General features: G+C 29.7%; 3 protein-coding genes across 6 annotated transcripts; 1 reads left to right on the forward strand and 2 right to left on the reverse strand.

The window, feature by feature from the left end:
• Window positions 1-1,383: 1,383 nt before the first annotated feature.
• On the reverse strand, window positions 1,384-3,433 carry LOC116777402 (geminin-like). Its single transcript, XM_032670931.2, has 5 exons — window positions 3,274-3,433; window positions 2,931-3,043; window positions 2,702-2,827; window positions 1,803-1,929; window positions 1,384-1,603 (listed from the first exon to the last, which is right to left on the reverse strand). The coding sequence occupies exons 2-5, from the start codon at window positions 3,041-3,043 to the stop codon at window positions 1,532-1,534; spliced, it is 438 nt and encodes a 145-aa protein (XP_032526822.1). The 5' UTR covers window positions 3,274-3,433; the 3' UTR covers window positions 1,384-1,531.
• Window positions 3,434-4,212: 779 nt separating this feature from the next.
• On the forward strand, window positions 4,213-6,215 carry LOC116777368 (triosephosphate isomerase). Its single transcript, XM_061526015.1, has 6 exons — window positions 4,213-4,372; window positions 4,443-4,568; window positions 4,870-4,981; window positions 5,064-5,173; window positions 5,298-5,504; window positions 5,872-6,215. The coding sequence occupies exons 2-6, from the start codon at window positions 4,458-4,460 to the stop codon at window positions 6,076-6,078; spliced, it is 747 nt and encodes a 248-aa protein (XP_061381999.1). The 5' UTR covers window positions 4,213-4,372; window positions 4,443-4,457; the 3' UTR covers window positions 6,079-6,215.
• LOC116777713 (putative fatty acyl-CoA reductase CG5065) lies at window positions 5,916-21,149 on the reverse strand. Of its 4 annotated transcripts, none has more exons than XR_009753357.1 (10): window positions 21,057-21,099; window positions 20,723-20,871; window positions 11,859-12,055; window positions 11,299-11,607; window positions 10,889-11,084; window positions 10,421-10,619; window positions 9,920-10,159; window positions 9,590-9,847; window positions 8,044-9,346; window positions 5,916-7,584 (listed from the first exon to the last, which is right to left on the reverse strand). XR_009753357.1 is itself a non-coding variant. In XM_061526013.1 (9 exons), exons 3-9 carry the CDS (start codon window positions 12,051-12,053, stop codon window positions 9,187-9,189), a joined length of 1,557 nt encoding a protein of 518 aa, XP_061381997.1. In that variant the 5' UTR covers window positions 12,054-12,055; window positions 20,723-20,871; window positions 21,057-21,099; the 3' UTR covers window positions 5,916-9,186. The 4 variants fall into 4 exon arrangements, 2 of the variants coding, with proteins under 2 accessions (XP_061381997.1, XP_032527291.1); XR_009753358.1 differs by having other exon boundaries at window positions 5,916-7,107; window positions 7,453-9,346; XM_061526013.1 differs by having other exon boundaries at window positions 5,916-9,346.
• Window positions 21,150-21,867: the final 718 nt, after the last annotated feature.

A 21,867-nucleotide genomic window follows, 5' to 3' on the forward strand; every position in this document is an offset into this window, starting at 1 on the left:
TACACTTCAAAATTTTATCAAAATCTTCGCATACCTTTTCCTAAATTTGTTTCATTTCATGTTATACATTGCAATATTGTATAATCAAATACATAAAAAGAGTACCTTGAAATTTATACTGGAAAAATGAAAACAAAATTTTTACTAAAATTCCAAAAAGTTGTCGAATTTATTTTGTTTGTACCATTGCCATTCGAAAGGATCGCTAAGTTACTTACAATCTTGAATCGAAAACTACAAAGAAAGGATATCTAAGAGTTTCGAAAGAATACATTTAAATAAAACTATGTTTCGGATTCATTTAGGGTATTTTTAAATCCCGATGCAAAAAGACGGGTTTTTTAAGTTTGACGTTGAAGTCCGTCTCTCTGTCTGTGCGTCTGCGTGCGTGTCTATTTGTCTGTGCGTCTGTGTTTCTGTGTGACTCTCTGTCCCAAACGGATCGACTCATCCTTATCGTCGCTATAAGCACTTTATCAATTATGGCATATGAATACTCGATCAAGTGCTTCACGCGTGCCAGTATTTTTAGTCACTGACAATTTATTCGTAGGTTTTTCAAAATGTCTTTGAATTTACTTATATTTATTATATGATTTTAGCTCAGTCCACTGGCCAGATTAAATTTCTACTTTTTAATTTAAAATAAACACTATAAACCATTGGTACTTCTCTTGTCTCGAAGGTATCAGGCTCTGTAAGCTATGCAAGAATGAATTGTCACCATTTGTGTTTTTGCTATAGCCTATAGCTAACAATTAAAAAAGTATTCAACCAGGATCACATGATATACTAACTCATGTCTTGCCCTCCACATTTAAGATTATTTTATGCTTTGGTTTAAATATTTCTTAGGGATACTTATATATATTACAATAACGCAGGGATCTCTTGTAAATTGCGCCATACTTTATCTAGATCAACATTTATACAGCCATTTAAAGCATATGATCTCATTGTTAAATTTTATGGACTTGTATAGTGGGAATGTACAGTTGCAGAATTCAAATTGAGTATAATTACTATATCAAACCTTTTGGAATAAAGACTAATTGTATATTTTACTGAAATCTCTCCTAACTTACATAATTTCTAAAATTTTCTTTCGTTTAAAAAAAAACTCATAGAGGTGAAATGTAAATATGTAGTATTTTAGTTACTAATTGATTACATTATCAATTAGTATATTATAATACCAATAATATTCCTTAATTTAAAACAGGATAAATGAATATCATTGTATACATTTTATAAAATTTTTAGTATCTTTCCTAGCTTCAAAGGTCAGTAAACCTAATCATCTTAAAGTTTTCATGTGCCTTTAGAACAATGACTTTATAACTTTGTCAACAGTATATTCAAATTGTAATCAAACCCGGGAAATTCATACATTAGTTTTTATTTATAGCAAACCATAATTTCATTAAAGGTACATGTAGCATTAATAAAAAAAATAAGCAATTACAGAAAAAAATTATTAGTAATAACAATTATACAAACACTAACAGACTATGTGTACAAAATTCAGTCTTTAATTCTCAGTAGAATCATTGATATCACCTACATCTATACCAGTGTCATCTGCTGTATCCTGGACCACTTCCTGAAAATAAAAAGGAAAAATTGTCTAAAGCATTAATAATTTATTACAATGATTTACATGTTTTCTAATCAACTTTACCACCAATGAACAAAAAAGAGTAAAACTTAAAAAGGATAATAAATACAGTTACAAGATTTTGTGACTAAAATTATTTTCTTTTCTTTTTATATGTATATGCAAAATCACTGAAATTCCCAACCTTAAAGACATCTATAAATGTATTAGCCTCCTCGAGCATCTGCCTGTAGTGAACATTCTTTTCGAGCAATGACTCTCTTATTTTGTGAAGCCTTTCATTTTCTTGCAAAGCATCTTCTAACTCAATTCTAGAAGATTAAAAAGCGTGTAAAAATCATGATATTGAGAATCAATTAGTTAAAAGTCCCTTTTTTCTGTACTTCCTATCACAGGTCTATTTTCAGAATGATTTTGACGATTTTTGTAAGCAGGTTAAAATTAACATTTGATGTTTAATGATTTTCTCAAGAAAAGCTTCCTTGAGTGGTGTAGAGTGACAAAGTTGTATTATATTTACTAGGATTTTTCATCCTATTAAGTTCTAGGTTTGAAGAAGAATGTGATTTTGTGAAACATATCTAGTTTTAAGGTAAACAAGCATATCTTGTCACTATGTTTTAAGTTTGTTAATGAGAAGTATAGTTGAATTTATACTCACTGAGCCAAAAGGCTCTGGAAATAAACACATGGGGAGTTCACAAATTAAGAAATTGGGGCAATTAAATAATGTTGAATTTCACAGCAAACAAAAATGAATGCTGACCTTCAATGGAGCTTAAATAGCGATTTAGTAAATGAGACAAAAATAAATCCATCATTAAAAGCATAATGGTAAAAATACAAGAAAATACAACTCTTGTTTAAAGAGAGTTTTTATTAAAAATGGTTACAATTTTTTTAATTTATTTTCTATTGCAGCAATACTTCGTAATACGGTTTAAGAGATTAATTATTTTAATTCATATTTTATTTTATTTTAGCTATTTCATAAAGAAATAAATATAGCATAAACATTTAATATACATATATATACAATTTATGTATTCTTAATAGCAAATATAGATATTAATTGTTCTTTACCTTTTCTTTTCGGCAAGTAAATTCCAGTATTTTTCTGATGGCAAATCAGAACACATTTCTTCTGACATACAAGCACCCAAGCTTACTTGAATTGTTTTTGACACCATTTCTTTCTTGTCTTTATTCCTAAGAACAAAATAAATAAAAGTGTAAAAATTATATTGTAATATAATTCTATATGAAATGGGCAGCTAAGAGAACAATGTAGATTTGAAAAGAAATAATAAACCTTGGTAAAAAATAGTCTGTGATATCTTTTTTTGATTTTCCATGAGTCGGATTATGGCTCGATGATGTTACTTCTAAGGATTTATGACCCACCAAGCTGTCCTCAGCAGCCATCTGCAAATTGCAAAATAGCAGTACAGTATGGATAACATACGAGGGAGCCTTATGTGCGACAGTGGACCTCACACGGCTGAGATGGCATGGATAACATAATTAATAATATAAGTTACATATATTATAACGAGCTCATTACATCAATGTCTTTTACTTACACCTAATTAGAAAGGATTTTTTTAATATAAATATTTAAATACTTTAAGCTTTAACATTTTAGTGGAACTTACTTGGAATATTACGATTACGAAAATTGGTTTTACTTTTTACATACGCTTTTACACTGAATTAATTTAATTTATTTACGTAATATTATTTTAAAAATTACAAACAATTTATTTCCATACTTCAACTTTCAAGCCGTTACGCTAGCACAGATAATAAAAGTAAGAAACGAGCTGTTAACTGTTAACAAAAGTTACAGAAATGTCATAAAAACGTTTCGATATCATATAATGGGATAGAACTTGTTGCTAATTTGTTCTTTACGATATAAGATATCGGTAATTTTAAAATTAATACTTACTTGATTCTCTTTTACATTATAACAAATGGATTTTAAAACCAATACAAGTAAAATAAACAGTTTTTGAATAATTTTATACTTTTTATTTCGATATGAGGCTTTTCATAATAACGTAGGACCATCAATAATGTATGTTTGTGTGGCAAACCAAGATAAAAGACAGATAGTTTGAGGTAGGACCAGTAAACTATAACGAAACTAAGGTCACAACTCTTATTATTAAACTAACAAAATTATCAAAGCACCTTTTATTATTCTAATTGATTTTTTTTTATCTTTCTTTAGCTTAGTACCTAATGAACTCAGATTAATTTTTTGAATTGGATATGATTTGTAGGCCATTTTTTAATTATGAAAAATATGTTGTTTCCTTAGTTTTGTAGTACTGAAAACAATTAAATAAATATTCCATTTTGTGTATTCCTACAATTGGTCTGTGCTATATATAAATATTTTTTAATATTTATATATTATATATTTCATTACGTTTTAATACAGTTAGGGTAAATGGTAACACTATATAATTTCTCAATGTCAGAAAAGGTCATTTGTTGTCAGCTTGTTTCCTAGAATCACTCTAAAGTGACATTTAAGAAATAAGTCATGCTATTGGCTAAAATTTTGACTGAATAAATACTTCAGTTTTTTCAACCAACGGGACCTTTATATTTATAATGTCACATGGAAATGCTGTGAAGAGAATTTACCCACTATTTGAAGTTCAACTACGGGTCATTTTAATGATAACTTTTGTCTGAGCCGGTGTCTCACGGAATTTCGCCCTTTTACTTTACTAAGGAAATGTAAGATTTTTCACCAATTGAGATTAAATAAAATTAATTATTTCTAAATACTCCAATTTTATTGTTGCAGTGTAAAATCTTTACCATGGGTCGTAAATTCGTTGTCGGTGGAAATTGGAAAATGAATGGTCAGAGCAACCAGATAAATGAAATTGTCAATAACTTGAAGAACGGATCCTTGGATCGCAGTGCTGAGGTAGGCTAGTTCAGTGCAGGTATTGGGTTTATTTATAACTAAACACTATCCGAACGTATGTAGAAAATTTTAACGATCTTAATATTACATAGATATGTACACATTGCGAACAATCATTCTACCATCACACTGTAACAAGAATAGGGATTTCATACTTATGACCCATTAAATTTTTTTTGCTGAATCTTTGGATACAATTTGAATAAAAGTATTTTTCTATCATAACCTTTGCTGTTATATCAAAGGATATTATTTCTTTATTGATAACTTTGGATATTACTTCATACTGAAAATTTTTCAGGTTGTAATTGGAGTGCCAGCCATTTATCTGGCTCAGGTCAGATCCAATCTACCCAAAAGCATTGGTGTTGCTGCTCAAAACTGCTGGAAGGCTGACAAGGGGGCTTTCACAGGTCCTTTATTTCTTCAAACTGTTTCTAGATTCGTTTACTTTAAAAGGTTACAATAACTTTTTGTGTACCATTATTTATTCAGGAGAAATATCTGCACCTATGATCAAGGATGTCGGTGCAGAGTGGGTGATTCTAGGTCATTCTGAAAGGAGAACTATTTTTGGCGAATCTGACAGTTTAGTGGCTGAGAAGGTATGACATTATTTTCTAGGTTTTTGAAAACATTGAGAATTACCTTAATTAATTACATAATTACCCATTTTATTTGGTAGACTTTAGTATGTTTTTTAATATAATTGTAAATAATTTGACACAGGTAGCCAATGCCCTTCAACACAATCTTAAAGTAATAGCCTGTATTGGTGAAACACTTGAAGAACGGGAGTCTGGCAAGACTGAGGAAGTTGTATTCAGACAAACTAAGGCTCTAGTGCCAGCTATTGGTGACAAGTGGAACAATGTTGTCTTGGCATATGAACCAGTATGGGCTATTGGAACTGGCAAGACTGCCTCTCCACAACAGGTATGGCTCTTTCTTGCTTGTGACTTTAGTTCAGGTCTGCTATCCTACTAATATTATAAATGGAAATGTTATTTTGATAATAGATGTATGGATGCATGTTGAAACAGAATTTGTTTTTTGTTGAAACAATGATGTAGCTTATATAGCCAATAATTTATCCCCAAATTCTGCATAATACTGCAGGATCACAGCATAATAGTGTGCCAACCAAAATTTTGCATTGTCACTAAACATATTGAGCATGAACAGTTCTTCATTCATTTGTCTTGTCATATTGTATTATTATGTGAATTTGTAAGGATAAGCATACTTATAATAAAGCACATTTTTGTCTTTTGTTAACTTATAATTATTTAAATATTCATAGGCTCAAGATGTCCACGCATCTCTTCGTAAATGGCTGGCTGAGAATGTATCTGCAGAAGTTGCTCAATCAGTCCGTATCCAATATGGTGGTTCAGTGACTGCTGCAAATGCAAAGGAGTTGGCAGCTTGTGAAGATATCGATGGTTTCCTGGTTGGTGGAGCCAGTCTTAAACCTGAGTTTGTTAACATTATTAACGCTAGGCAGTGAATATATCATGTGTCAATATGTATGTAAGAATATATTATCAAAAAGTTTTTTATTTATAATATTATACATTGTATAGTCTTTGAGATTGCTTCCTATGATTTTTGTTGCATTGGAATCAGTAAAATCTATTCGATTTATTTATTTGTTTTATTAGATACATAATTACAACAAATTTTAAAATATTAACTGACATAAACTAACATTACTTATTTTTGTGCTTTAAAATCACATCCTCTCTTTATTTTTTAATTTAAAAGAAGTAAAGAATGATTGCGCTGCCGCGTTGCCTGCGAATATTAGTTAGAAAATTGATAATGGCAGATGTAATAATTTTGTCCTATTTGGACTGACCGACTGACTTTCCAGGTACATAATGCACTTTAACATAGAAAAATACATGCTTAGTTTAACTGTAGTTATTGGAATTTAGTTAGCTTATCTAAATAGTAACAGTTTCAAGGTTCTTCTATTCACATTTGATTATGGGAGAACTTTCAATACTGATTATGGAATATTTATAATTTTGGAAACCGTGATGTTACTTTAGGTATTAGTTTTTGCTTGCGACTTTGTTCGCGTGGAATTCGACTCTGGGCTCAGAGTGAATTTTACGAAGGGTGTTTCATGAATGGTTGCGGCCTACGGGAACCAACTGGGTGCGATATTTAAGAGTATAGTCACGTGACTTAATACTCTAAATAATTCTTTTGCCTTGATTCTGCAGTAACTATATGAATTTAAGTGACATAACATTAGCCTTTGTCTTTTTCTGATGTGGGTTTGTCGTAAACTGAGTAATAAATATCCATAAATACGTCTCAGGTTTAGATTATACATTTTAATATTTTAAATTATAATTGTTATATTTCCATGGTCATATGTTCAAATGTTAGTTACGAAATTATTACCTTTTACTTATCATATCAGTTTAAATGGAAAAAACATATTTTCGCTGTCCCAGTAGCGACTCCACGCTAAATTAGAAGTGACACTCCTTACTTTATTTTTAATCTTATGTGAATTTTGTATCTGCAATAAAGATTTCTATTAAACTTGGATTACTGCTGTATAATGTACTTTATAATAATATATACAAATGGAAGTGCTCTGATGCTAAATTATTTGCCAGAGGTAGTTCGTATAGTGTTTTTATATACCATTTATTTTTTAGAAACTGTAATTTTTAGGCTGACGTAACAAAATGTAATTCTACTTGTGCTTTTTTCTTATTTAACGTAGTGCATAAATAGGTCTGTGGTGTTTATAGTGCTCCGTCCATTTTTCGGACACAATACAATGCGCTCTTTTTCTGTCCAACAAAACGAGAAGAGATCCAGGTAAGTGGTGTTAATAAGCTTGGTGAAATTTTCTAACCTAGTTTGTCCCTTCGGTTAAAAACTCAGCTCGCGGATACCCTTTCAAGCCCGCGAGATTCATCATATGCTTCACTACTTCGTGCTTCTAGTTAAGGAATGACTTCTGATAGGCCACATGTTCAAATGCCTCCTAGTTCAAATGGAATGGGTGACGATCAGTGGAAGAAAGAAAGTTTTCCACATAATCTTCTGACAGATGAATTTGATGAGATTTTTTTGTAACCAAACCAGTCTATTCCTAAAAGGAGTACTCTTTGGGGCTTATTTTAGTGTCTTATTCAGTAACGACGTTGTTTCGCATATTTTTGATCAGACAAATATATTTTCAATACAAAATAACCAAAAAGATTGGGATCCTGTTACAGTCGCAGAATTCAATGCTTTTTTTGGTATGTTTAAAATTATTTGTATACATAATTTAACTAATATTAATCTATATTGGTCCTTTGATCCATGTTTTTGGGTGCATTAGGTTGCAAATGTTATGCCAGTTTAAAGACTTTCAAGAAAATTTTATCAAACGTAAATGACATCAGTGAAATGACCAAAATAGATGAAACTGAGTATGACATACTTTTAAAATTCCGACCTTTTGATCAATTTTATGAATGATCCATTCCAAAATGCTGCAGTATGTTGCACCTCCCAGAGCATAAATGAGTGGATTACATTTAAAGGCTGAAATATGCTAAAACAATACAAGCCCATGAAATCGCTAAAACGCGGTTTCAAGGTTTAGGAAAGTTGTGATAGCAAGACTGGATATTTATACCAGTTTGAATTATACACTTGTAAAAAGGCGACGTCACAGAGGTAGGCTTAGAGGCTAGTGTTGTAAAAGATCTGACTAAACAATTGATTGATCAGAACAGGGATAATACTCAGGTCACATTTGATTTTTTCTTTGTTTTGTTTGCATTATTGCAATATTAGTTTGAAATTAATATTTAGGTACTCTTACAGCAATTGTGCGTCGGTGCGCATGAATTTTTTTCTTTCTGGTGGTCGCTGTAATAACTAATGCTAATATATAAATTATGTACAGAGAATACCAGAGTACACAATACAATGATGACTTTGTTGACTGAGATTATCTGATGTGGGGTCAAATATGTCAAAAGAGTTGCCTACCTACAGAAGATACAGATCATGCAGTACAAAAGCAGTGAACAAGAAAACTAAAATAGAATACACAAAGTGCGCAGTGCCACTGTGCATTGTATCATGTTTTGCACAATTTCAGAGAGCATGAATGGCAGTGGCTAATATATGGACACCATATTATTTTCAACAATTAAATTTTTTTTATAATTTTTAGTTCAATAAAAATTTAACAGTTTTATCATACAAGTGCTTTGTTTTTAATTGTTATGGTAGTCCCTTCTGATCTATAAAGGGTTAAATAATTTAGATTTTTTGGCTTAAACAAATATATTTAAGAATGTTAACTATCTTATAAAATCGATTTTTGTAAAATGTATATTGTATTAATACTTGCAAGGCAAAAACCAACATGATTTCATGAATATACATGAAGATATTGTCTTACTAACTCGAGACTTTCCCCCTATCGGATTTTATGTTTGCTCTTGCTTACAAACTTTTTATACATTGAGTCCCTAATAGTTCACGGTACAAAAATACCCTATATATTAAACCCTGAATATTTAATACCCTTTGATTTCCCTTTGTTCTACAATACAACCAGACCCAAAGAGTAAACATTATTTAACTATTCCTTATCGCATACTACCCGTCCTACAAATGGCAGATATTTTACGACCGGTTCTCCATAACTCAATACGTCTCGTAGTGGTGTAAAATAAGCAGCGAAAAAACTTAGAAGCAGTAGCCAGAAGAGTATTTTCACTAAACAATCCAGTACGAAGAGGCTGAAAAAAAGAATATTATATTTACAAAAAAATAAATGAATCAATATATGATACCATAACTTAAGAGACATGTATTTTGATTATGTCACTTTTTATGAAACCAATAATTAAAATTTACATATTTCTTTTGATATGAGATTCCAATCTACAACTAGGTTTTTTATCTTAGGTCATTTCAAGGTATTTGGGTCATTCCTAAAGGCAAATTCAATAAATTATGAAACAAATTTTATAAGTACTTACAAGTTGTGGTAGGCTCTGTTAATGCGGATTTTGCTAGGATCTTCTTTAAGGCAGAAAATTCGACCTCCTTCAATACATTGCTGCAAATAAGCATCGCGGTCAGCTGTTGTCAAATCTGTATTAAAAATAACTTGTTCCTCCTTGTCCAATTTGGATTGTATACTATCAAAATTTGGACACGGGAAAGTCCATGGTCTCATTGTAAAGTATTGTAAAACTTGCAAACCCTGGCTTATTCGGTCTTGAACACGTACCATGCTAAAATAGACAGTAAATTTGAACATAAAAAATATATTTCCTTTTATTTAACGTAATTTAATCGCAACTTACAAACGTGGTTGTCTCAACAAGAATAAAAGTAAGTCTATGCAATATGCCGGTAATAGGTGATAAAATAGTCTTTTAAATTCATGCAATACGTAGTTCGTCGTGATATCACCATTAGGGTACCACAGTGGCCAAGCCAGTGGGTACTTGCGTCCATAATCTTTACCAATTTGGAGAACTTCTCCCCACGTTGTTGGTTTTTGATGACCAATGTTTACGTTATACACTGGCATAAGCTCTGCTCTGAAAAAATTATATATATGTATTTACAATTTTTTATTGTAAGTACACAACAAATTTGAAAGACATGAAAAGTTATCTTATTTTTTAAGTCTTGATGCTAAAAAGGATTGATAAGGAAAACTATCCCCTTTTCACCTATATTATCTAATTAAAAACACTGTTTTATAAAAAAAAACTGCGAATGAATTAAAATATCACTTGCTAATAAATTACAAAAATTTACCAAAACAAGTTTTTCTCGTATTTAGTTAAGAAACTTACTTATCTTCTCTCTTGCCTTCTATCATGCCGATAGCAATGAGTGCATTTATGCAAGTATCAACGGGAACAACTTGTGCGATGAGACTTCCATCGCAAAGCATACTTCTTATAACGCCTTTACCAGCACCGAGCATAAGTCCTACAGGTCCGTTGAGGCTGTCCACCCACCCTGGTACAGGTTCCTTTATAGAGGGACATACTGCAATATTTAGAAGTGGTTTTAATAATATATTAATTTACATATAAAATAAATATTTTTTTAACTTAAAAATAATATTTTAACATAAAAATAATTTTAGAGGCAGTGAATTGTCCTGTGTCTTCTCAACACATCTTGTAGTCACCCATTGAGAAATTCATTCACCTTCATCATTCCAGCGTGTTATAATCATACTACATTGCATTTGTTTTTATTTTAAGGTAACCAAAAACTACATTTTATAATTTATTGTATATTTAGAGACTAACCTATGCTCGGCCTTACGACCACCGCAGGAAGGTTTTCATATTCATTTTCTACAATATTCTCAGCTAGTCTTTTGGAAAACGTGTAACAATTAGGATGAGGTCCGAGTAAAGATGGAGTCAGAATAGCAACTTTCTTTTCATCAAGCCACTCTAGAAGATGCATTATATCTGAAGGCTTTACCGGTGGTGCATGCATCTGAAGTACATATATAAATTAGTAGATAAATAGACTTTAGATTTTGCTTCTTCGGTAAAGCTTGGTAAAGAAACTATATATTTTTGGATTTCATTTTAGCTTAACCATCTACGTCTTTTATAAATGTGGAATACTTATTTCAAAGTGGAACATAACTACACAATATGATTCTATTCTTACTCTATTAATTTCTTGGAGTTTTACAGTCTCATACCTTTTCTTCTAGAACGGCGTAATCGGGATAGCAGAAAGCGGTTGATAGATGTATAAATAAACGTAAGTTCTTCAACTTTTTAGCTACATTAAGCGCTCTTTGCGTGCCGCATGTATTCATATTCACGTTTTCATAGAGAGGTGCCTCCAATTTTAGGGTTGCAGCAAAATGAAAAACAATCGAAACATCTTCAGATATTTTTTGCATGTCACTCTCCGATAGTCCAAAATCATCAAATAAAACATCTCCAGTTAGTGGTACTATTTTTTTCAAAGAGGATGGTTTTGTGTTTCTCAGACGATCGAAAATCTGAAAAAATGTATGACATTGTTTCGTGTTTTCATCTTTTATCCAACTTAATGGTTTAAGGTTTTTATGAACAGTTTATAAATTGTATGTTAAATACATAGGAGTCTCAAACAATTAAACCTTTTCATAATTAAATCAGAAATTAGTTATTCGTATATATTTTAGTACGAAACCTAAACGTGTACAAACTAAAACAACGAAAAAACACTCATAAATTTTGAAAACAATTAAAAACAAAAAAAGACACTTACTGGTAATCTTTGCATGTCCTCATATCTTTGGTTGACGGACTTCCCTTTCTTTGGTCTCATTAAAACATAAATATTCCCTATATCAGGTACACTAAATAGAAGCTTCTCTATCAAAACCTTTCCCATAAAACCCGTACCGCCGGTAACAAGAACATTTTTTGATTTGTAAAATTCCCTGATTGAATCAGTCGTCATGTCTAAAATGTGAAGCAGTTGTTAATACGTTTTACATATCACTCAGGTAAATAAGACTAAAAATTCTTTTAAAAAACTTTGCTTGTGAAATGTTTCTCATACAAGTGATGAAATCATTCATTACACGACCTCGAATATTCAAACAGTTCGGCGATGGCATTCATTGCAATTTCAATGCCTTTAATTTGCAAAACACGTAGTTACTAAATTTGAAAAAAAAAATCAAAGAAATATGAAATACATGGTTTTTAATTTAGTTCTTAGTTTTTTTTTTTAAATACGTCAGTAATGTATGTTATCAATAAACTACAATACCTATTTATTACAACAATTTTGCGAAATTAAAATATAAAACGTATAACAAGGTTAAGTATGTATATGTGTGTATGTATGTATGTATAAATGTATATTAAAATATAAAATGTATAACTTTTAATAAGAAATGTTTTATAATAAAATGCTTAAATATACTTGAGTTAAAAACTTATTTGTGTGTTATTTGAATTAATTCAAAAAAATAACACAATTGTGAAATTTCACTATAGTGCAATTTACCCAATACTTTGATTAAATGATTTACATAAAGTTTTGAAATTTCTCCGCAAACTTTGTTGTTTCATTGTTTCCACTCATTATTTCGGAGTCAGTTGTAACTTTGGATGCTAAAACAAGATTTTAGACCAGAAGATCTCTTATTTTTCGAAGAAGAAATAAGTTTATTAAACTTTTTTAAGTCAATAAAATAAATAATAACAATAATTAAATGACATTTTTTAAAATTTAATTGTGAAAAAATGGTTAAGTTCATAAAGAAGGGCAATTAAAATTAAATCGAAGTAATCTCCGTCAAAACCCAAGATTTTATCATATCTTTTAGGCAGAATTTGGGGTGTACTTCCATTTGTTTAACGCCATCCAGTAAAACTGGAACTGTAAAAGTAAGTGGACGAGCCTTATCACGTTGAAAAATAATTTTCTAGTGTTTCGTTTCAGAGCTTGGCTAAACCGAATCAGTGTTTGGTGGGGATTTTTATTTCTCTATTAAGGTGAAGATTGCTATTGGATTAAGCAAATCGTATTATACCACATCCAGCTGGTCCAACTAACAGAGAAAAAGTTTTTTCATGAGTATTCGATTTTGCTGTGAATGTCGACATGAGCCCAGTCACCTTCACCTTATCTTATTACTTTTCACTCATGCATAATTAAGTGCTTAATATGTCTTCGCTTTAAATAGAATTTTATTTTTAAACTATTGTTTTTACAATTCGCTTTCTAACTTTAACATTAATAACAGTGGCTTTTTTACTTATGAACGCACTCAAGACATATCGATATATATGATATATATAATGAGCAACCTAATTTTCAATCCAGTTATCATCTGCGAATTCTAACGTAAGCCTCGAACCCTGCCGTCTCTCGACTCGTCGGAAACTTATTTGATTTAATATTATGTATTAGGTAGCAAATTATTATTTGGTTTAGGAATAGAGGAATATCGAATTTTCCTAAATTGGATATGATTTATAAAGACAAAATAGTAGTAAGGCATTTTATATAAAAATATGTATCACCCGAATCTACATAGATATATAAAAGTATCGAAGTTATAAAATTGTATGAACGTATTATAGTTACAGATGAAAAAGTACAAATATCGATATAGGCAAAATGCCAGATTCCGTTGCTGTAGAATCATTGTAACCACAAGTGGTCATAGACTTAAACTTGAATATACTATAACCGCATTCATATTACTTGTAAGTTAATTTAGTTTTTACGTAAACATCCCGGTCGTGATAGAAACACCAAACTGTTGATTAAATATATTACGAAACCATTCCAAATGTTAGGAAATAAAAAGTCAAGTTATATAGACCAGTTCCTTGTAGGCGAGCGAAAGTGTGGTAAAAAAAAACTTTTATCAAACACCGTTTACTAATTTATTTCTTAACTCAAAAGTCATTGTACCGTAAGCCCTTATTTATGTTCGTTCGTACGTTGCACGTACCTTATACTGACTTTGTATTGTGTTATTATGGTTAATACAAAGCCTTTGGATTAATCTCATACAACGACTTACAGAAAAAGCTTATATTTAGTTGTGCTTGCCTATTATCTTTTTTAATCACAGTCTAGGTATCGTATAGGTATCTTTCTTACCTATCCTATACTATCTTTTTTACTTGTATAAAAATATATTTTTATACAGGTAAAAAAGATATCATTCTGTTTTACAATATTATTTTCCATGTAACATTAAATTTAACTGTCCGTAACGCTTAAATTTGTGGTCGTCTGTGTTATGGTCCACGGTTTAAATATTTCTAGACACTTGCACAATAACGATCATCGACCTGTTGAACCACATATCTTCGTCGTTTTTGGCGCCAATCCGTTACTCCGATTACATTTCATTCAGAAAAACTGTACAAGTATCATTTTTATCTGGTAATTTTTAGTAAATGTAATCCTAATTTTATGCAAAAATGCTATAAATACTTCTTATTTGAATTTGACTCTAAAACAAATTATTAAAAGATCGATCAACTTGACAAAGTTTTTGAAGCACTTTAAATAAGTAATGACATAACATGCTCGCCTTGTCACAGGTTCGTTGTGCTTATAAAAATTATTGTTTTAATAGACAATAAAAAATGTTTCTAAAACAAATTTTTAATATTTCAGAATAAGATTTCTAGTAATCTCAATGTTTTATAATTTAAAAATTTAAATCAGATAATAACATATTATGTATCTGATTAAAAATATTTTATTAAATATCGGACATACATAGTTAAAAGGTTTGTTTAATTGTATTGAAAATAGGTACTTAGTGTCCCCGTGTCTTTTAAAAGAATATTTATATATGCATGTCGCATCGGATACAGTGTTAATTAATTTCATTTTGTTATCTTGGTTCTTTTTATTTCGAATAACTACCTCCGAAAACTAAATTAATTTAGGGCAGCGTACCTGTGATATAGAGTAAAAAGCAAGTCAAGTTAAAATGATGTACGAAACCTGACAACAAAAGAAACGAGATTGTAAACAACGGAAAATCCTACTGAGGTCTTTGCCCAGCAGTTCACGGTGAACGAGAAAACATTCTCGAAAGAACTTGCAATTTATAAAACGAAATCTAGCAGTAGGTACTTACAAAGCTTTTGATGTATGAATTCAAAATTTAAAAGTCAAATAAAAATTCTGTTGTATTGTTTTTGCTCAGTTATAATTTATACGATTTAAAATTATAATTATAAAATATTGATTATGTAACGGAATTTCCTTCCCATACTTCTTAGAAATAGAGAAACAATACATAATCATAAATGAAACTATATTGAAATATTTCAATATTTTTTAGTATTATCAAATAGAAATTGAGAGCTGCTGTTTGGGCCCCCAACTAGTTCATTGATGATTGATTATATGATTTCTTGCACCGGTGTTCAAAGCGATTGCTTTATTAGTCTTATATGCTTGTAGCGTCTCACGATAATCTGTTTAAGCTGGGTATTTTCATTCAATGAATTCCATGTGCCGTGTTTGAAATATCGCAGCATGGATAAAATTAATTATTTTACTTGATATACGAAAAGAAACGATGCTAAGGTAGTATAAGATTATTGCCATAAGAATAAAGTACATACGACGTGGCTATAATTCATTTTTCACACTTTCTAGTTCGTAAATCTTGAGTATTTCAAAATCGATTTATGTGAGAAGAGATGTGGGAGGAATACCAGTTTTATAATCTTAAGTTGAGTTAGGATTATAGCAGGTCTTAAAATCAGTTGAATTTAAATATGCAAAAGTTTTTAGTCAATATTTCTATAAGTATTGCTATGTAAAGAACCACAATAATAACAATAGAATTTATAAAAGTTTTATTAAATTAATAATAGTATATTTTTTCAAATCTTAAATCTTTAGAGATTGTTTCGATATTAAAAGATAGCAAAAGTTTTAAACTGCAAGTACTCAAAATTCTTATTTGATAATAAGCGATAAGATGTAGCGGGCTATAAGTGGGCAAGGGTAATTCTTAAACACTAAGATAATTGAAGTATTTTATAATACCTACTATTTACCAAGAATGGCAATGAAAACACTAAAACTATGTTTGTATATTAATAACTGGCTGCTGGAGGTTAACGTATTATCAGAAAGGAGGCTTTCGCAGTTGCGTAGAACTATTGTAGAATTTTTATACCGTGGTAGATCAGGTCGACAGCTAGGTGGCATAGGATCAAAAAAAAAATTCACTACCATCCTGTTAACTCCGTCTCTTTTTTTCCATAAACGTCTTTTGATTTGCAAAAAATATAACACATACGTATACATTTTTGTGATGTTTTTGTAAGTCGCTTTCAAAATGTTAATTTGGTATATGCGTTGCGGCAATAAGATATGGCATTCACCAAAACAGATTCAACATTTTCTAGTTTTAGTGAACGGTGCGATCATAAAAAGAATCATGAAATACTCTCCGTTTTTAAATGAATGCTTAAAACTCTAAGACAAAATAATTATTTTTTTGTGAATTATAATCAAAAATTACGTCCAGTGGGGATTTCTTTGTGAAATGTTCGTCAACAATTGCAATGTATTTTTTATTATAAAAATATATTTAGGGATAGGAAACTTAACAATTAACATGATGCAGTGAAAACCATAAATAAATTTAATGAGAGAAAATTATTGAATAAGAAACACTATCACCTATTAAACATCCATTACGCCCGAATCGTTAGTGGGAGGCAATCTCTATGACTTCAGAGAAAGTACCGGCGACTTCAACGATTATTTCAGAACAATCTTAGTATTACAACATAAAAAAAAATATTATAATAAAATGGAAACATTGTTACTATTCCTTGAATTAATAAAAAAAAATATCCTATATGTATAGAACTATAACAATACCTACATATATTAGATTGTGAGCTTGACTGTATTGTCATTTGAGTGAAACGATACTATCAGAAAAACCATTGCCAAGAAATGTGACGTAAACTTTTTGTTGAGATTTGTAACATTAGTTTTGACATAATATTATGTATCTTATTTGGTTTTTTAGATTATAAGCTTTTAATAATTTGAATTTCAATGTTTATGCGAATATTATTACAACATAATTATGACTATGAGATTGATACTAAGAAAACAACTGAAATAAAGCACCATTGGTAAAGTATTTACGGGACGACACATTCGGAAGTAAAATAAAATAGACCTGATAAATGTTATATTTTTTCAACTGTTTGATATCAAAATTTGATTTTCTATTAAATGCAATAAAAAATTAAACAAGAGGCATCAAATTGAGGTCGCAGCGCAAACGATCGTTCTTGCATTAGTTGTGGAGCATTCTTTGTGTCTATTTGTCTTACTTCATACAAAAACTGCTGGTCAAATCTCTGGCTTTCACCATTTGATAGACCGTTATAAAAAATAAACAAGTTCTATCAAAAACTAAAACGAACAAAGCTACATTCTTATTAATATAGAGACAGAAAAACTTCGCATCGCAATATGCATGTTACAGACAAAGTAAATTCATCAGTAAGGCGTTGTTGTGAAGAACACTTGTAAGTCTCAAAATAAAATAAAAAATTGTATTGATTCTACATAGTATACACAAATGGGAAAGTAAAATTTAAAATATACCTACATTGTTCTTTTCAATACTCGCTGTCTCCTCAACCATATCAAAATTATAAAATTTATAAAAATCTTTTAATTAGGTAAATTTAACGCAAGCAAATTTAAATAAATAAATAAAAAATACTTCATTTTATAGTTTAAAGGTGTGTTGTGGTGAAAGATGTACTACTTTTATATTTACGTATATTTCTAATTTGCTTTAGCAAATTTCTTACGTAGTAACAATCCTTATATAGTCCGAACATTCCATGATCATTGGGAAGTAGAGGGTATCAGGTTGACAAAAGTTTTTTAAGTTGAAAAATATTAGTAAAATATATACACTATTTTGGATAATTTGTATAAATTAGGTGCTCATGCATGTTATTTGCAAAAACATTTCATATATTTTTTTTTCTGATTGGCTTTATCTTCAAGTTTAACGTGGTTTCAATATTCTTGTCAAATACACGGTATACCGATATACATATTTATTAAAAGTGCTCAACAATATAAAAAAAAAAATATATACATATTTTTCTATATCGTTTACACTTGGTTTTGAATTGCTAATTGAACCTCTAAATTATTAACTTTGTAATGCTTTCTTTGATCTTCGATCTTAATTCCAGATTTCATTATTAAGGGAAATTAACAAAAAGCATTATTACATTTCACAGTTGTATGTATGAATGGAAATTTTGAAGTGTGACTTTAATTATGTTATTATGTAAAAAACAGAAAAATTATTTTGGATTAATTTGACAACTACGAATAAAATAATAGTATTGTCTTCAAAATCAAGAAGACACCATAATTGATTCTCTGAAACGAGGCTTAAAACTTAGAACTTAAAAATCGTTAAATATTTTCATTGTAAAAATCTCTGATCATTTAACTTTTAAAACTCTTATTTTTTTTTTGATAATTTTTGAAAATGTGGTAAAATATAATAAAGTAAATAAAGTACAACACTGAGATTTACCAAGACCATTTTGCCTATGATCCAAAATGGAACAATATAGATATCTTTTTCTTAGTATAGTTTATGCTCGAGTTTTGTATTTACGTCATATTTATTACTTGTAAAATTTTATTTAAAGGTGTGTCAGTGAAACAAAATGAACTCCAGGCATATTTTTTGAAATAATATTATGCCACAATGTAATGGAGTGAAGGTGATTCCATTATTATTCACTTCAATTAACATAGAGGTAGGTATTTATTTGCAGCAACTTCGTAACAAATTTTAATTGAATATGCTATCTTAAAACAAGTTTTAAACTATAAATAATGATGTTATTGATGTAATAAAGTCACGTGTAATTAAATAGTTATTATTGTTCCCCTTGTTGAGACTCAGTGAGAGCATAATATGCAAGCTGATGCACGTAACTATTTTTTTAGAGACAAAATATATTTTAAAGAGATTTTGACTTTGTTTACAAAAACATATTTTGCCAATAGACTGGTATAACATTTATTTTTCCGAGATAGTAAAAAATACAAAGTTACATAGTACGTATTTTTAAATATTCACTTCTAACTAGATAATGGTTTAAGAAATCAATAAATATAACACGAGGACTGAAAGGTTAAAATAAAAAAAAAAAATAGCATTTACATTTACAAAACTTATCTATATGATTGTTGAATACTTTCGTACATTTTGTCTTTGGCATATTTTTCTACTTATAAACAATAATAAATTGTCGCCTATAAAAAAATATTATGATAAATTTGTATTGTGGCGATACGAGAAAACAATTTTTTTCCTTCGAGAATAATCCTTCATCCTTCATTTAAAATTTAATTGAGTCAGTAAAAGTACAAATGATTAAAATAAATATTTTAATAACAAACTGTACAAAACTCAGTTTATTTATTGTAAGTACATTACTTATAATAAATAAAACTCTGTAATACCTAGAGCACTTTGACCTCTGCCTACAAACACAACAGTATTACGAAAGCGACGACCTTCATGAGAGCATTCATAATAAAATTGTAAAAGTCTGTTTCTTAGTTATACGAGTGCAAGACCATCCCTTTAATTAAGGAGTTTTATTTAAATATTTTAGTATTACTTGAAATCCTATAACATTATTTGTCTGTCAATGCTTTACCTTAACTAGATGTATTTTATGTCACAGATTGCGTTAGGTTTTTTTTTTATATATGTAGATTACGTACTCATTAATTAAGACTTCGTAATAGGATTTGCAAAATTTTATCCAATTTCATTTTGCGATAAAATGATATATTTAAGAATAAAAATATCACCTGAATGTTAAACAACAAATTTATCTGGTATATGTGGAAACCCTAATAAAAGCTACTGATATTAAAAAAAACTTGTTACTGTCTTGTAAACGACAATAAGTCTAATATGTATATTCTTCTGTATTGAAATCTAATCAATGAAATACAATATCACAGTTTTTCCATAGAATCACATATATAATTAGTAAGGCTATTAATGTTTGTTATTAATTTTTTTTAATGTGATACTATGAAGTAATGAATAACATGCCCGTACCAAGTTTTAATTAACATGCTTAACTTTATGGAGGTGATTGTAGAAAACATTGATGCACCAGGAAATCAGGAAGGGCCCTTTGACCTCCGAATGGCAAAATTTCTCAAAGATCTATTGATATTGCGTTGGTATAACTTTCACCCATACAGAAAAACACCTATTTTCGATTTGATAAACTTTTAAATTTATTATTTTCTTACTACAGAAAAGTTATAGCATAATATAAAAGAAAAATCATAAAGAGGTCTTTAAAAAAATTGCAATCATTGCCTTTTTAAAAAATCCTTAACTAGTCTTTAGAATGTAGAAACTAAGGATTTATGACATGGTGGTTACTACAAAACATAACAGATTTGACCTTTAAAATAGAAATGTGGGTTTTTTGGACTTGTAAACAAATAAAGCATCTTAAATTACATTATATATGTACAATTCCTGTCCTGAAGTGTTTATTATTTCACAGAAAATTTATAGTCACCTTGCTTATACACAATGAAATTGTATGCGACAGCATTTAATTGTAGGATAACATAATTCAAGGGATTTCCACTGCATTTGTTATTCTAAACAAATGTGTATTATAATAATTTACGAACACGCTTGGAATATTTTTAATCCTTGTCTAGGCTAAAAATTACGAATTTTTATTATTATAGTTATATGTTATTTCAAAAGTTCAAGTTTATGTAATAAAAACAAATATTTGAAGAATATATAATTTTTTTATAATTATTATAGAAGTATTATTTATAGAAATGGACTTGTAGTATCTATTTAAAATACAAAGCGCTAAATATTGTCGATTTACTTACTTGATTCAATAGTAACCGCTTTTACGAGGTTCTCCCGCGCTGGCTTACGATACACTGGCTTGTGAACTGGCTGACGGCTGGCACTAGATAAAAATGCTCTCTAACACCAAATAACATTACAAAGTACTCGCCGCATTCATAATTTTCAATTATTTTTTTGCTCGTTGAATATTATATCTTAAAGTGTTAGATTTTATTAAAATGAATTTAATGACGTTAAAGTACTTAAAAGTGTACGAATATTTTTTTTTGTCATTTAACAATATTTGAAAATAAGCAGGTTTATGATTGTGTTTTATATTTTTTGTAACATTTAGTTAGTAGCTTTGGTATAGTAGCCCGCATATAACTTTGCAAGAGGAATAGATGCGCACTCTGAGATTTTTAGGTGTCATAGATGTGATGCGGGATCCGGGTTATGAGAGACATAATTCCGTGCTCGAGATCGGATTGCGAGCATTTAAATTGAACCGATTGTTTTTGTTACTGTTACGAGTTATTGTTATATTGATAAACATCAAAAGAGACCCTTTTTGTTTTACTAAGTGTACATGCGAAAAACTCATCCCCACTTGGCCAAAATCTTGCCGGCCACTATAATAAATAGTTAATTCCGAATAAGTTTCCCGGCGTTGAAAACAAAGAGTGTTCGCACATTCAAAATCTATTATTAAATAACTGATTACGAGTTGCTTTATCTCTCGGTTGTTAAAGTTTAGGTTAAGGTATAAGGTTAAAGCTTTTAATTTTTTAAATATCTTCTTTCAATCAACTTACCAATCCTTTCCTATACTTTTCTTCAATTCTGCGT

This window comes from Danaus plexippus, chromosome Z (assembly GCF_018135715.1).
Source record: "Danaus plexippus chromosome Z, MEX_DaPlex, whole genome shotgun sequence".
Taxonomy (NCBI): Eukaryota; Metazoa; Arthropoda; class Insecta; order Lepidoptera; family Nymphalidae; genus Danaus; species Danaus plexippus.

Coding starts and splice junctions, on each gene's coding strand:
- LOC116777713 (XM_032671400.2), bottom strand. CDS start 12,053: ATGACGACTGATTCAATCAGGGAATTTTACAAATCAAAAAATGTTCTT. Junction 9,848..9,919: donor TTGTTGAGACAACCACGTTT/GTAAGTTGCGAT, acceptor TGTCTATTTTAG/CATGGTACGTGTTCAAGACC. Junction 9,347..9,589: donor AACAGAGCCTACCACAACTT/GTAAGTACTTAT, acceptor TCTTTTTTTCAG/CCTCTTCGTACTGGATTGTT.
- LOC116777402 (XM_032670931.2), bottom strand. CDS start 3,043: ATGGCTGCTGAGGACAGCTTGGTGGGTCATAAATCCTTAGAAGTAACA. Junction 1,930..2,701: donor TTACTTGCCGAAAAGAAAAG/GTAAAGAACAAT, acceptor TTAATCTTCTAG/AATTGAGTTAGAAGATGCTT. Junction 1,604..1,802: donor CATTTATAGATGTCTTTAAG/GTTGGGAATTTC, acceptor TTTTATTTTCAG/GAAGTGGTCCAGGATACAGC.
- LOC116777368 (XM_061526015.1), top strand. CDS start 4,458: ATGGGTCGTAAATTCGTTGTCGGTGGAAATTGGAAAATGAATGGTCAG. Junction 4,569..4,869: donor CCTTGGATCGCAGTGCTGAG/GTAGGCTAGTTC, acceptor AAAATTTTTCAG/GTTGTAATTGGAGTGCCAGC. Junction 5,174..5,297: donor ACAGTTTAGTGGCTGAGAAG/GTATGACATTAT, acceptor AATTTGACACAG/GTAGCCAATGCCCTTCAACA.